This window comes from Camponotus floridanus, unplaced genomic scaffold (genome assembly GCF_003227725.1).
Source record: "Camponotus floridanus strain SB8 unplaced genomic scaffold, Cflo_v7.5 scaffold24, whole genome shotgun sequence".
Lineage (NCBI taxonomy): Eukaryota > Metazoa > Arthropoda > Insecta > Hymenoptera > Formicidae > Camponotus > Camponotus floridanus.
In genome coordinates this window covers 3,662,386-3,674,927 of record NW_020229370.1, presented here as the reverse complement: position 1 = coordinate 3,674,927, position 12,542 = coordinate 3,662,386, and the positions used below count along the sequence as shown (strand labels likewise).

General features: G+C 39.0%; 2 protein-coding genes across 3 annotated transcripts; one reads left to right on the top strand and one right to left on the bottom strand.

Moving 5' to 3' along the window:
• Nucleotides 1-445: 445 nt before the first annotated feature.
• On the top strand, nt 446-3,678 carry LOC105256601 (nuclear pore complex protein DDB_G0274915). Of its 2 annotated transcripts, XM_011266680.3 has the most exons (7): nt 446-644; nt 872-1,052; nt 1,221-1,257; nt 1,350-1,521; nt 1,680-1,766; nt 1,861-1,888; nt 1,946-3,441. In XM_011266680.3, the coding sequence occupies exons 2-7, from the start codon at nt 974-976 to the stop codon at nt 3,439-3,441; spliced, it is 1,899 nt and encodes a 632-aa protein (XP_011264982.2). In that variant the 5' UTR covers nt 446-644; nt 872-973. The 2 variants fall into 2 exon arrangements, with proteins under 2 accessions (XP_011264982.2, XP_025264882.1); XM_025409097.1 differs by having other exon boundaries at nt 1,861-3,678.
• A 231-nt stretch (nt 3,679-3,909) lies between these two features.
• LOC105256603 (serine-rich adhesin for platelets) lies at nt 3,910-12,073 on the bottom strand. Its single transcript, XM_011266681.3, has 7 exons — nt 11,879-12,073; nt 11,489-11,685; nt 11,209-11,400; nt 10,839-11,090; nt 10,673-10,729; nt 4,411-10,598; nt 3,910-4,311 (listed from the first exon to the last, which is right to left on the bottom strand). The coding sequence occupies exons 1-7, from the start codon at nt 11,896-11,898 to the stop codon at nt 4,177-4,179; spliced, it is 7,041 nt and encodes a 2,346-aa protein (XP_011264983.1). The 5' UTR covers nt 11,899-12,073; the 3' UTR covers nt 3,910-4,176.
• Between the last annotated feature and the right edge of the window lie 469 nt (nt 12,074-12,542).

The following is a 12,542-nucleotide window of genomic DNA, read 5'->3' as shown; positions in this document are numbered from 1 at the left end:
TGTATATTTTAATATCTATAATTTTTCTTTTATTGCTATTACGCGAATGATTTCTTTACTAACTTAATGAAAAAATCTACGATATAAATGAATATAAAAAAATAAGTCTTTCTTTAATTCATCAATTGATAAGTTCCCGCTATTTGCAACAAAATGTTGAGAAAATAATACGAAAGATAAACTATTTTACCGACATATTTTTCCAAGAGTACGTTCGGTAATTCTCTTTGAATAGCATTGAATTGATCAATCAGGGAAACGTCTGATTAACTAACAGCCAATTATATCAACCTGTGCCTAGGGTAACCAGCAACGATTGACCAATCAGAGAGTCCTATTTTGAATTGACCAATCAGCACAAAGAAATCTTTTTGTTCTGATTGGTCAATTAAACGCCACTTTACGATATTTATTATTTAGTATTACGAACGCACCGGAATTCTCTTTTTTTCTCTCTGCCAATGGATTATATGTGTACAAAAGTCGCACATGTATACAAAATAATTTTTGAAATGAAATCGAAGTTTGTACTTAATGAGAGAGAATGAGAAGCAGAAGAGAGGTAAAAGAGTGTGATACTGCAAATGAATTATCAAAGAAGAAAACAGAAAGATCTCATTTATATTTCTGCTTATCTTTCTAAGGTATGTACATACTAGGATGCGATGAAATAGATTCGTTGCAAGTGAAATGAATATATAGACGATTTGGAATGTAGAGAAATCTTAATTTGCATTTAATCACACCCTAGATTCACAACATATTGCCAATTATATTCTATATTTTTTACATAATATTTCACGCGCATGGTTTTCAATATATTTACTTTTCACTTTTCGTCATGACTGATTTTATTTAAATTTGAAAACAGGCAATCATAGACGGTGTTGAAGCTGTTAAATTTTAATAGAGTCTGTATCTCATAATATCACATCCATAAAGAAGAAAAAGAATTTATATACTTTGGGATACAATGGTTATCTGCAAATATTATCGACAAGGCATTTGCCGTTACGGGCAATATTGTCAATTTGAACATATAAATAATTTTGGTAAGATACTTGTTAACAATATCTTCATCATTTAGGTGATCTAAAATTCACTGCTAGTACTGAAAATCTATAGTGTAAGTCATGTAAGCTATAGATTTTTAGTACTGGCAGTGAATTTTAGAACGCAGTCTTAATATCGAATAACATCATTATTATTTTTTCAAATAGGCAACACCAAAGCTGAGCATAATGAGGATGACATTGCGTAAGAACTATATCAAAATGCTATTATTCAAGTTATTTTATATAATGTAAATTCCATTTTTATTTACTTTTCATTTGTTTATGTAATATTAGTGTCACGGTAGCCAAGGAAGTGCTTCTTGCGGAGAGAGGTGGGCAATGGCTATTATCATGTTTTGGACCATTCAGAGATCGTCCTATCATCCCAGGCATGCAAGATTTATCTCCCGAAGAGGTTCGATATGAGATGTATGAGGCACAGAAAAATGGTTTAGTTGAACAAGCAGTTAGTAGAATTATGTCTTTATATTATTCAAAAACAAAGTATCTAAAAGATTCTTGAAGGATTGTTTCAACATCTTGTCAATATTTAGATACTTTGTACAAATGCATGTTTTCTTGTAACTTTTCAGATATTAAATTATTTTTGAAAATTATTTTTAGAAATTACATTTTCAACAATTGTGCCAAGATATGAAGGCGAAAAGAGAAGCGTTAAAAAACCCCACTCGAGAGACAATCACAATGTTGGTATGTCTCAACTGATACAATTTTCTTTATATAATCACTTTGATTAATCGATGAGAATCTTTCAAACTAATATAGGAATACAATTGTGTTTCAGAAAAGGATTTTGGGAAGCAGCCAAAAAGGTAAGTTGAACATAAGTAGTAACACAGCTGAAAAATCATTTATTTTCTCCTTTACAGCTCCTCATTTGGGCCTAGTCAATAGCGCATCGACTAATAATGTGTTTGGAAATAAAACATTTGGTGTTCAAAATAATAATCCATTTGGTGGAGGAGGGTTTACTTCTTCGAGTAACACATCGTCAATATTCGGAAAGAGTAATAATAATTCAACAGTGTTTGGTAGTACGGCGCCCTTTGGAAACAATCTCGGTGGATTCACTACCGCGACAAATACCAATTCCTTCTTTGGTGGAACAGCCAATACCTCGACATCGTTTAACAATGTACAAAACAACACTCCCCCGTTTGGAACACCTCAGAATAATTCAATCTTTGGCACATCGACACCTCAAACCGTATTTGGCCAAAATAATAATGTATTCGGCTCCACGAATCAGCTCGGCAATGCATCTTCCACTTCACTGTTCAACAATCCGATGACTTCGCAAGCAAACACTTCTTTATTTGGTGGAGCGACAACCACTACGGCTAACTTATTTGGCACCTCATCATCTGGCTTACAGACAAACTCGGTATTCGGTGCTTCTACTACCTCATCTGGTTCATCTTTCAGCGGTGGTTTATTCAATCAATCGAAAACGCAGATGCCTGCGTTTGGCGGAGCGCCAGTTTTCGGTGGGGTAACTTCCAACTACGCCAACAATTCTAGTGGTAATTCCATCTTTGGCGTTAATCAAACATTCGGTGCTACTACGAGCGGTATTTTTGGTGGATCCACAACCGCTACAGCACCAGCTTTCGGAGTATCTACCACTACGACGACGTCGGTTTTCGGCACATCTATTGCTACCACAACGGCACCGGCTTTCGGTACATCCGTTACTACAACGCCGGCTTTTGATCTGAACCAACAGCACGGTAATAATACTTTTGGAACGACGGTATCTGCCCCGAATGTCTTTGGTAGTACACAAAATACTGATAGCACAATGTCAGGCAACAGTAATGCACCGTTTGGAACATCGATCACTGCTGGTCCATTTGTCACCGTTAATTCGCAGCAATACGATTCTGCGAACGCGAGCTCGACATCGTTTACCGGCACGGGATTTGGTATTGCAGTCGCAAGTACAAATAATACGTTTGGCACCACAGAAACGTCTTCCAATTCGATATTCGCAAACGCGGGAACTACCTTTGCAACCTCCAATGCGACAATTCCGAATCCTGCGTTTCCTACGTCGACATTTGGCAATATTAATGTTTCCTCGTCGACTAGTAGCACAACTCTCACTACAACCACAAATCCATTTGCACCTCGAACGCAGCAAGGCACGCCGTTCGGAAGTGTCGCACAAGTTCAATCTAACGCTATTGATCTCTCCTCTCCATTCGGAAAATCACCATTTAACGCCACAACCAACACTGTCATCGATGATACAGTTTACAGCGTGGAAGGTGTATTAACGGATGATGAAAAGAGCATGTATTTGGCTGAGAAATTTATTATCGGTAAAATACCACTCAAACCTCCTACCAAAGATATAAGGTAATTCCATTCAGAGATTTATATAACGATACGTTTGTAAAGCATGTGCTGTGATAAGAACGCGTTTCTGTTGCTTGTAAATATCAAAATCTTTTCATGACTCAATGTACATAAAATCAGATTTTTAATATAAATTATGATAATTAAAAACTTTTACTACTAGCTAGCTACAACTAGCTTAACTTTAATTTGACAGTTTGAAATGTACAATTCAAAGAATAATTTGAAAAATTAATGCGGTAATGTATCAAAAGCATAAAATGTATAAAAGTGATTTTGGTTTGAGAACTGCGATTCAATATATGTATTTCTTTTGTACTAAAGTCTTTTGATTTATTGAAATAAAATCATTATTGGTAAGTCGACAGTCCATTATGTTTGACAATTAAATAATCAATATAAGTTAAATGTACAATTTTGAATGAATAATATACATAATATTATTTACATGATGTGTTAAATAATACACATTATTTACATTATATACAAATGCCGATTGATCGTATTACAAACTATGATAGATTGATAGATTTTTATATTTATTCCATATATGTGTATGTGTATATATGTATGTGTGTGTGTATGTGTGTGTATGTGTGTGTCGGAAGATAGAGGCAAAAAAGAAAACAGAAAGTAAACGTTATTGGTAAATCGCGTACTTTCCAGTACTTACAAATAATACATATACATATTATTCCTCAGAACCATATGTAATCGGGTCATATTAAGTGTAGAAACTCTATAAACATGGTTGCGGCAAATGACACAGAGAATTCGACGGATAATTAGTTCGTTGCGTATAGGTTGCAGTCTGATTGGATGCAGTCTGCGATAGGCCGGATGGTATACCATTTGAAGATTTATATCCGGTGACCTACAAGAAAGATTTTAAAAATAATAAAAATCTTGCAACGATCGAAGACATCGATAATACATGGCTCGAGCTTGTATCGGATGTACTATCATATCATACCTTATCATTCATTTCAGGAAATATTGTGGTTAAATTGAAATTGGTGAGACTGGTGCCTCCAGAGGGATGATGCGGCATAGCCATCGGATTGCTCGAGACGATTCCTCCGCGCACCATATTGGAATTCATCGAGAAACTAGTCGCGGCACCTTGAGCACTCATGGCCGACGGTGGAGGTGGAGGAAGACCATTGACAGTCTTAGCGTATACATTCGTTTGCGGATGATTCTGATAAAGTGGATTGGCGTGGGGCGGTGGCGGAGGCGGCGGCGCCAAGAACGTTGCCGAATGATGATGGTAGTCTTCCAATGGAGAATTGATGCCAGACAGTGGGAATTCTGCAAGATTCTGCATCGGACCAGCTTCAATAGCGCTCTTACGTTTGCCCTTTTTCGCAGCAGTGGAGTATGAACGTTTGTCGCAATTCGGATGTTTTCCATAGTGCTGAGGATTCTTTCCATTAGCATTCGTCGAGGTGGAAATTGTATTTGCACTGGATGTATTCGCGGTGCTGGACGAGCTCGTTCCTCCCATGTTTGGCAACAAGAAGCTGTTGGTCTCTTGCACGTAATCGGCGGTATTGTCATGCAGTTGCATACCCATATAACTGTTGGACGTGTTGGTAGAAATACTGGTGATAAAGTTACCGGTAGGATATATAGAATTGGCAGAGTTGGACGAATATGCGTACGTGTTAAAATTCTGATTGACCACTGATTGACCGTAACCGGCTGCGGCGCCATCGTCTGGCGGGGGCGCACTGGAAAAGTAATTAATCGGCATTACCGTAGCATCCATGGCAGCAGCAGCAGACAAACCATTCTGGAATTTATTCTGCGGATAGTTGGTTGTAAACTTGATCGACGCGTGCTTGTCCTGATGATGGCTACCAGCATCGTGAACGCTGGTTCCAATTAGCGCTTCCGCGGTGTAATTGCTCTTACAGTTCCTGCTTCTCCAATGAACGTTATTCTGCTGGTATTTTTGTTGCTGTTGCGGCTGATAATTCTGTTCCGTAAACACAGGTCCAGAAGATTTTTGTTCTTCGTGCCTTTGATGCAAGTTGTCATTGGTCGTAGTAGACTTGCGAATATCCATTTGTCGTTTACTTGTTGTTCTAGGACTTGTGTTACTCTTCCTTTGATGTTTTCTAGCCTGCTGTTGTTGTTGCTGCTGCGAATGCTGATGTGGATGATGATGTTGATGATGCTGCTGATGGTTCTTCTCTGCCTTTTCATGCTCCACCAACTGACTCACTGATAAAAAGGTGGAAGCCGAATGTTGCGCATTTTGAGTGTTCAGTATTGCATGCAAATCTCGCCCCGACACATTGTTTGTCTCTTTCTCCTTTATCGACGTATCTTTACCCTGCTCTGTGGAGATCCTTGATGAGGGAGTTGCAGTGGCGAACAAGAAATTCTGCTTCTCCGTTAGATTGGCGCTCAGATCAAGATCACTCACCAGAGATTGTAGACTTGATGGTACGATATGTTGATCGATACATTTGATCGATGATTGGCCAATTACATGTTCGACACTATTGTGCACGCTATTTTTCGTCGGCGACCATGGAAACGGTTGTTCCTCGGAATAAAAAGTTTCCGTAGACCTCTTTGGATCACTTTGTAGAACTGGCAAATTCGGGAAGCTATGAGCGGCGGCTGCGTCATAATTATTATAAAATTGATTCGGAGTGCTCTGATTGTACGTAGACGTCTGAGTAAACAAATTGTTTTGACAAAATTCCAGCTCCTTGCCAATTGGTGGTAAAATATCGGCAATGCTTGCAGAGTTATGTTTCACTTCCGGCGTCATCATCCAGTTAACTGGCGCCTTGACTGCGTGCTGTGGATGCTGATTACTCTTAGATTTGCTGCCGCTATTATTGTTACCGCTGTGCGACTGTTGTTGTTGTTGCTGCTGCTGCTGCTGGTTATGCTTTACGTCACTGCTATTGTAACTACCGTTGTCGTGTGGCAGAACAGAAATTTGTCCTTGGACAAGAGTCTGATACTTGTGCTGACTTGGTTGTTGCGTAGTTTTTTCCGCATATTTAAAATTCGTACCAGTGTAAGCCTCGATTGAGTATTTCATCTGTACATTACTTTCCGCCAAATCAAAGTTATGTGGTTCGTAGGTGTAGATCATTTTTTCCTGCTTGGACGACAGACTCTGATGATTCTTCGAACCATGCTGTTGAGACTGCTGTTGACTCATGCCAGTGCTATACTCGTTCTGCATATTGTAGTCCGAATCCATACTGTATTTATTCTTGCTTTTATTGCCATCGCCGAATTTATAGTCATTGTCAGTTTGTTGACTCTGCATCCTATTTTGTTGCTTCGATGGGTCATTCCTGGTTTTTGAAGTATCGACAAAAGACTGCTTCTGTGGCTCAATCTTTCCCTGTCGCAACTTGTCGATTCCAGTTGACACGGTTGGATAATCGTCGTTAATCAATACTTGATTGGAGAAATTCGTATTCTCTTTGTGTAACGGTACATAATTGTAACTTTCACAAATAGCCTTTGCCTCGGTATTATCGTTCGGATGTGGCTGTACTTGTTCAAAGTGCATCAAATTATTATTGTTGTTGTGGTTGTTGTTGTTGCTACCGCCACCACCGCTGCCGCTGACCGGTGAAAATGTCGTCCACGAGAGAATGCTAAAGTTGGACGAGTTGTGAGCAACAGTGGTAGTGGATTTGGCGTGATTCTCCGTCATCGTATTCTGTTCATAGTTGGACGACGTATGTTGCGAATAGCGTGGAACGATGTTTTGTTGTACAGCCGTTAATTTGCTGTTGGCCATAGCGTTTGTTGAAGCAACAGCATTCGTCTTCTTGCTATTCTTGTTATTCGTATAAGAAACATAATTATTATGCGTGTCATTGGTATTTAAAACATTTGTTCGTTCGCTCGAATTACTCATTGTCTCCTTAACGTCGTACTGGAACGATTGGACAAACGAATCTACGTCCACTTTCTTGGCGGGAACATAAGTCGAGTCGCGTATGTGATTGTGCCGCTGTTGCTGTTCCTGAGATTTGGAGCTGAGCATACTGTTCAATTTTGTCTTCTGATCCGTCTGATTCGGATTGTCTGACGTGTCTGTGCTTTTGCTCAGCTTGTTGTAATTTCGTTGGAAAGGATTTTCCTGATTTACGGTCTTTGTGATGTAATCTTGGTTCCGCGATGAAGCGCTCGTAGTCTCGTTTGTCTCGCCATTTGTGTATGTTATCGAGTCCTTCTGCGACATCGTTTTCGTTTGCGCATAATTATTATGAGAGCTCGCAATGATATGTTCTTGTTTTTTGTGAACATCAAACGTTTGTTGAGAATCATTTAAATCTAAGAGAACGTGGTTATCCTTAGATTGATTGTACATGGGTTGCATGTCCTGAGAAGGAAAAGTTGGAAGAGGACACTCCTTGGTTGTCGCAGAATAATTGGGCAAAGATGTCGCCGGAAGACTTCTATCTATCTGATTGTTGTAATCGACACGATGATCGGAAACAATGCCGCCAGAATCAATAAGCGCGACCTTGTTGTGCGATGGATAGGTAACATGCGATGAACTTTGCGAGCCTTTATCCTTCCCCTGGTCTGAATAATCCACTTGGAAAGATCGCAAAGTCGTAGATGATGAATTCGTGGTCACTGTCGCACAATCGAGGCGAGTGTCCAACAAATTCTGAGAGCTGTCAGTGGTTTCGATGCGCGAAACGACTGATGTAGAATTCGGATTCTGAGTTGTCGTCATGGCGTCCTTGTATACAGATAAGCTCGGTGTTTGTTGCGACGTTCCCACGCTATTATTTACCGTCGAATAGTTTGGCAAAAAGTTTGGCGCTCCGGAATATGCTATGTCAGAATTACGATTCGTTGTTTCTTGGGTCACGCAATTCATAATATCGCTTTTATCCGTAGATGCAGAAATGTTCACTTGAGAAGTTTGAGATGAGACGACATTGACGTTATTCAGCGCGTTCGTTGTCATCAGTTGACTCGAGCGACTTTGACTTGCTGCTAAACTTGAAGAGATGCACGAGGAATCCACAGCGGAGAAACTAACTGAGGAATGAGAAAAAAATGCATTGGTAGTTGTCACAGGTTTTTCCAAACTCGATGTTAAGACAGTTTGAACTATTTTATACGGTTCCCGCAATGTCTCCTCGCTCATCACTTTTGGTAATGATTTTGTCGTGGAGCACTCTACAGGAGCAATTATGCCTGTGTTCGTCGATGCGACTGATTTTTCTTCGCAAGACGCCTTTAATCGTTTCTCTGCAATTGCGTGAGACGGAGAGGACGTCTTAATTTTAAAACTATTCGGCTCTATGGTGCCGATTTGTAACAGCATCGGTGGAGTCTGACTGTGATACTTGAAGTCTTCTTTCATCTCCTCATCCAAGACTTCAGTCTTGCCGTTCAAAGACGACACCAACGGAAAAGACATCAAGAACGCTGCTGTAGGCGATATCGATTCCGAATTATGCGAACTAGACGGAACTTGCAACGATGCAAATATATCATTAGATAAATCCGAGTGTAATCCATCAGTTCTGTTACTGATCGGTACAAATGTATTTTCACTGGTATATGATAATGATTTTGACATCTCATCCTTCGAAGTTTTTGTCAATTTAGTCTCATCGTTAATTACATTGCTAGATAGCAACGAAGACGATGACGATGTTGATGATGATATTGATGACGATGATGAAGATATCGGTACCGATGCTACTGCATCGACAACATTCGCACTCGCGTCGGATTTCATAGTTGTCGTAGTATTTGTATCTAAATTTAGAATGATCTTGTTACTATCTGCGGTGCACATTGTGTCACATTGCGTCTGTTGCTTCTCCTTGGCTGTCGTCGCGCGTAAAAGATTATCGAAACGTTTGCCTAAATTGCACTCATTTTTTGATTCATTTGAACCTACAGCCTTTTCCGCCACATCAATATCAGTCAAGGTCGATTTCGCACCTAAATTCTCCGTGTTTTCATCATTCTTCTCCGCTATATTGTCTATCGACATGTTAAAATTGTTGGACGATTGATCGGCCGTATCCGTCTCATGCAATTCGTTGGGAAACTTGTCCGAAACAGTCCGCGACGTCACAGTATCGGTTGTTTCCTTGTCCATATCGAGGCAATTTGTCTCCACGATATTTATCATTTTGTCTGTTTTGGACGTATTTTCATGACTCGCATCATTCGCTACCTCCATAATTGCATCGTTTGATTCCGTAACGCCAGATTCTTTTTCGTTACTCGTAGTCACATGCTTATTTGGGATATCTTCTCCTATTTTCTCTATAACATACTTTAAACTTTCGATAGATTTGCAAGTGATGTTAAAATCTGACGCTTTCGAAATGATCGGTTGAGCGGTATTTATCTCGCTGTTTGTGTTCTTTCGCTTTTTGTCTTCCGGTTCATTTGCTGAATCGGATTCTGCGGATAAAGTGCGTTTAAGAGCGGCTTTTCGCACAGTGGTTACATCTTCTTGAACCTTGATAGTATTTTCTTTCGACGATTTCCTCTCGATATTTTCCTCAATCACTTCCGGCGTATTTAAAACACTTTTAGAGTTTTTGGAGTGATTTTTGCAACTTTTTTTCACTTCCAATTCTTTTTTCGCACTGTCTTTTGGCTTTTCCAGTTTTTCCTTGTGTATCGCCGGAATAGGCATTTTGTAAGTCATGGTCGTCTTTGTAGTATCTTTGCTTTTCGGCAAGATGCCCTTATGCCCACCGATTTTCGTAGCGTTGATTATATTCTTCACATTGGACACCGAACTGTGAGAATCGACAACCATGTTTGCGTGAATAGCCGCCGGTAGAGTGTTCAGAGTGACTTTTTGTACAGTGTTGATCAAAGCGTGATTACATATAGAGACGACAGAATTTTGAACGCGATTTGCCAAAGGCTGCATCACAATCATCTGATTCTGCTGCGTGCTACTGAGTATAATTGGATTAGTTGGCGCTTGCTGTGTATTTACAATGATATTCGATGTCATCGGAGCTACCAAGGGCATCAACTTTCCATCGGAGAAAATGAGGGTATTGGGAGTTAAATTGGTGACAGTACTGACTGCAGGTGGTAATGCCGCTTTTTTCTTATCTTTACGTTTACTTTTCTTCTTCAACGTTTTTTGGGATTTAATTTTCTTTTCCACTGGAAGGAAAACAATAATCCACATTAACTATTGATAATATTTGTTGAAAGTGTATTAATTTTTTTAAACTCACCACGTTTCTTTTTTGTATTTATTGTATTATCCGTAGCAGTGGCTCCATTAATAGAATCTAAATTAAGACAGAATTGATGAGTTGATGCGCTTATTCAACATCAATACAAGAGAAATTTTATGGAACATTATATACATGCAATTTATTATTCTGCATCTATCTGTACCATTTTGACAATGTTCTGTTTCTTTTGATCCAGTTTCAGCTACTGCTACACTATTCGTATTATCGGAATTATAATTTTTGCTATTGGTGCAATTCACCCGATTCTCCTGATTCTCTATCGAATTACAGACATTCTTATCAACAGCAGTTTCTTCAGACAGCTTTTTCGAAGCTGATGATGTCACAGATTTTCTCTTAGAAGGCACTTTATTTTCCACAGATTTTTCCTTCTTTTTTGTTCCTACAGTTTTTTCTATAAACATCAAGAGTAATATATATATATATATATATATATATATATATATATATATATATATATATAGAGTTGAAAATTTCCAACTATTGCAAACTTTATCATGCAACATACTTACTTTCTTCAATCTTATCAAAATATTTATCTATATCATCAACATTAATTTTGTTGGACCATTTTAAAGGGGATATTTTTTCAAGAGCTGGTTCAGTTGGTATAGAAATTCCTGCTTCTTTGAGAAGAGTAGATAGTAATTGAGTACGAGACATTAGTTGAGTCACGAGCTTTTTCAAACGAATCAATTCTTCCTCTGAAAGATTAAACCGTTATATTATATATAAAGACCATTATATTTAAAGAAATTTCAATGTCATAGCAAATCACAACAAATCACATACTATGTGCCTCAGTTGCACGATTAGAGAACAACTCTTCGGTACGACTATGCAGGTCTTTTATATATTTTGTAGCGTGAATTAGAATGTCGACTTTGTTGAGTTTGCGACCTTCCTGATGGGGCGGTAAAAGATCCGCCAATGTTTTGAAATATGTGTTCATACGTTTTCTTCTGTCTCGCTCCCATGTTTTCGCTTTGCTGCAAAGAGATTTAAATTTAATAAGAAGAAAAACCAATGTGTTGCGAAAGCGCGATTCGTGATACATTCCTTCATCGCGCACAATTGTCATCCGTTCGAAATAAAAGGGTGTTAATTGCGAATAACTCTTTTGCGAGATGACAGGTTGGGGCAGAAGACAAGAGGTTAGCCAGTTTATAAATCCAAACTCACGTGTTCTCTTTTCGTGGCATAATTTATCCGCTTGACATCATCTTATGGAAATAGCCTGCCGCGAAAAATTCCGGTGCGTTACTTGTCCCTGACATTGTGCTACGATTGTGAAAATCGTCTTCGCATCTCCGACATTTCTCGAGACAGGTACTCTCGCAAAACATAAAAACTACGAAACACACAGCTGTGTGAGCCGAGAGTAGAAAGAAACAAAAAGGCAGAGAGACAACGAAATTTGAGTCTATTAAAGATCAATGTCGGTAACTTGAAAACAACGGAATCTACTTTATGGACAGTGATAATGTCATCGTACTTAGTAGTTTGACAAATGAACGCGGATTTAAACAGTGCGCCTCGCGCTCTCAATCGTTAGAAATATCGATACGACTATCTTTCTTTTTTCTCTCTTTTCTGGCCAATGGCGTGTCAAGAGGGCGCGAAATTGTTTCTTTTTCCAACTTTATTTCGCGCAATTTTACATCATCGTTCTGTCGGCTCTTGTTCAAATAATCGAGCGCGTATCTCATTTTTCACGAGCTGGGTGATCAAACATGATTGGAGATATTTTTAAAAGTGTGGGATAAAGCTATTTCCTGATCCTTCTCTCGACCTTCGACGAATCGAGGGAAATCAAAGATCCGACAATTTGCGTAAACCACCTTCG

Excerpts from the sequence above, each read along its gene's own strand:
- LOC105256603 (XM_011266681.3), bottom strand. The coding sequence starts at position 11,898 with ATGCCACGAAAAGAGAACAC. Across the intron at positions 11,091-11,208 it reads TTTTGATAAGATTGAAGAAA|AAAAAACTGTAGGAACAAAA; the intron begins GTAAGTATGTTG and ends TGATGTTTATAG. Across the intron at positions 4,312-4,410 it reads TTCCTGAAATGAATGATAAG|GTCACCGGATATAAATCTTC; the intron begins GTATGATATGAT and ends TCTTTCTTGTAG.
- LOC105256601 (XM_025409097.1), top strand. The coding sequence starts at position 974 with ATGGTTATCTGCAAATATTATCGACAAGGCATTTGCCGTTACGGGCAA. Across the intron at positions 1,053-1,220 it reads TGAACATATAAATAATTTTG|GCAACACCAAAGCTGAGCAT; the intron begins GTAAGATACTTG and ends TTTTTCAAATAG. Across the intron at positions 1,522-1,679 it reads ATGGTTTAGTTGAACAAGCA|AAATTACATTTTCAACAATT; the intron begins GTTAGTAGAATT and ends AATTATTTTTAG.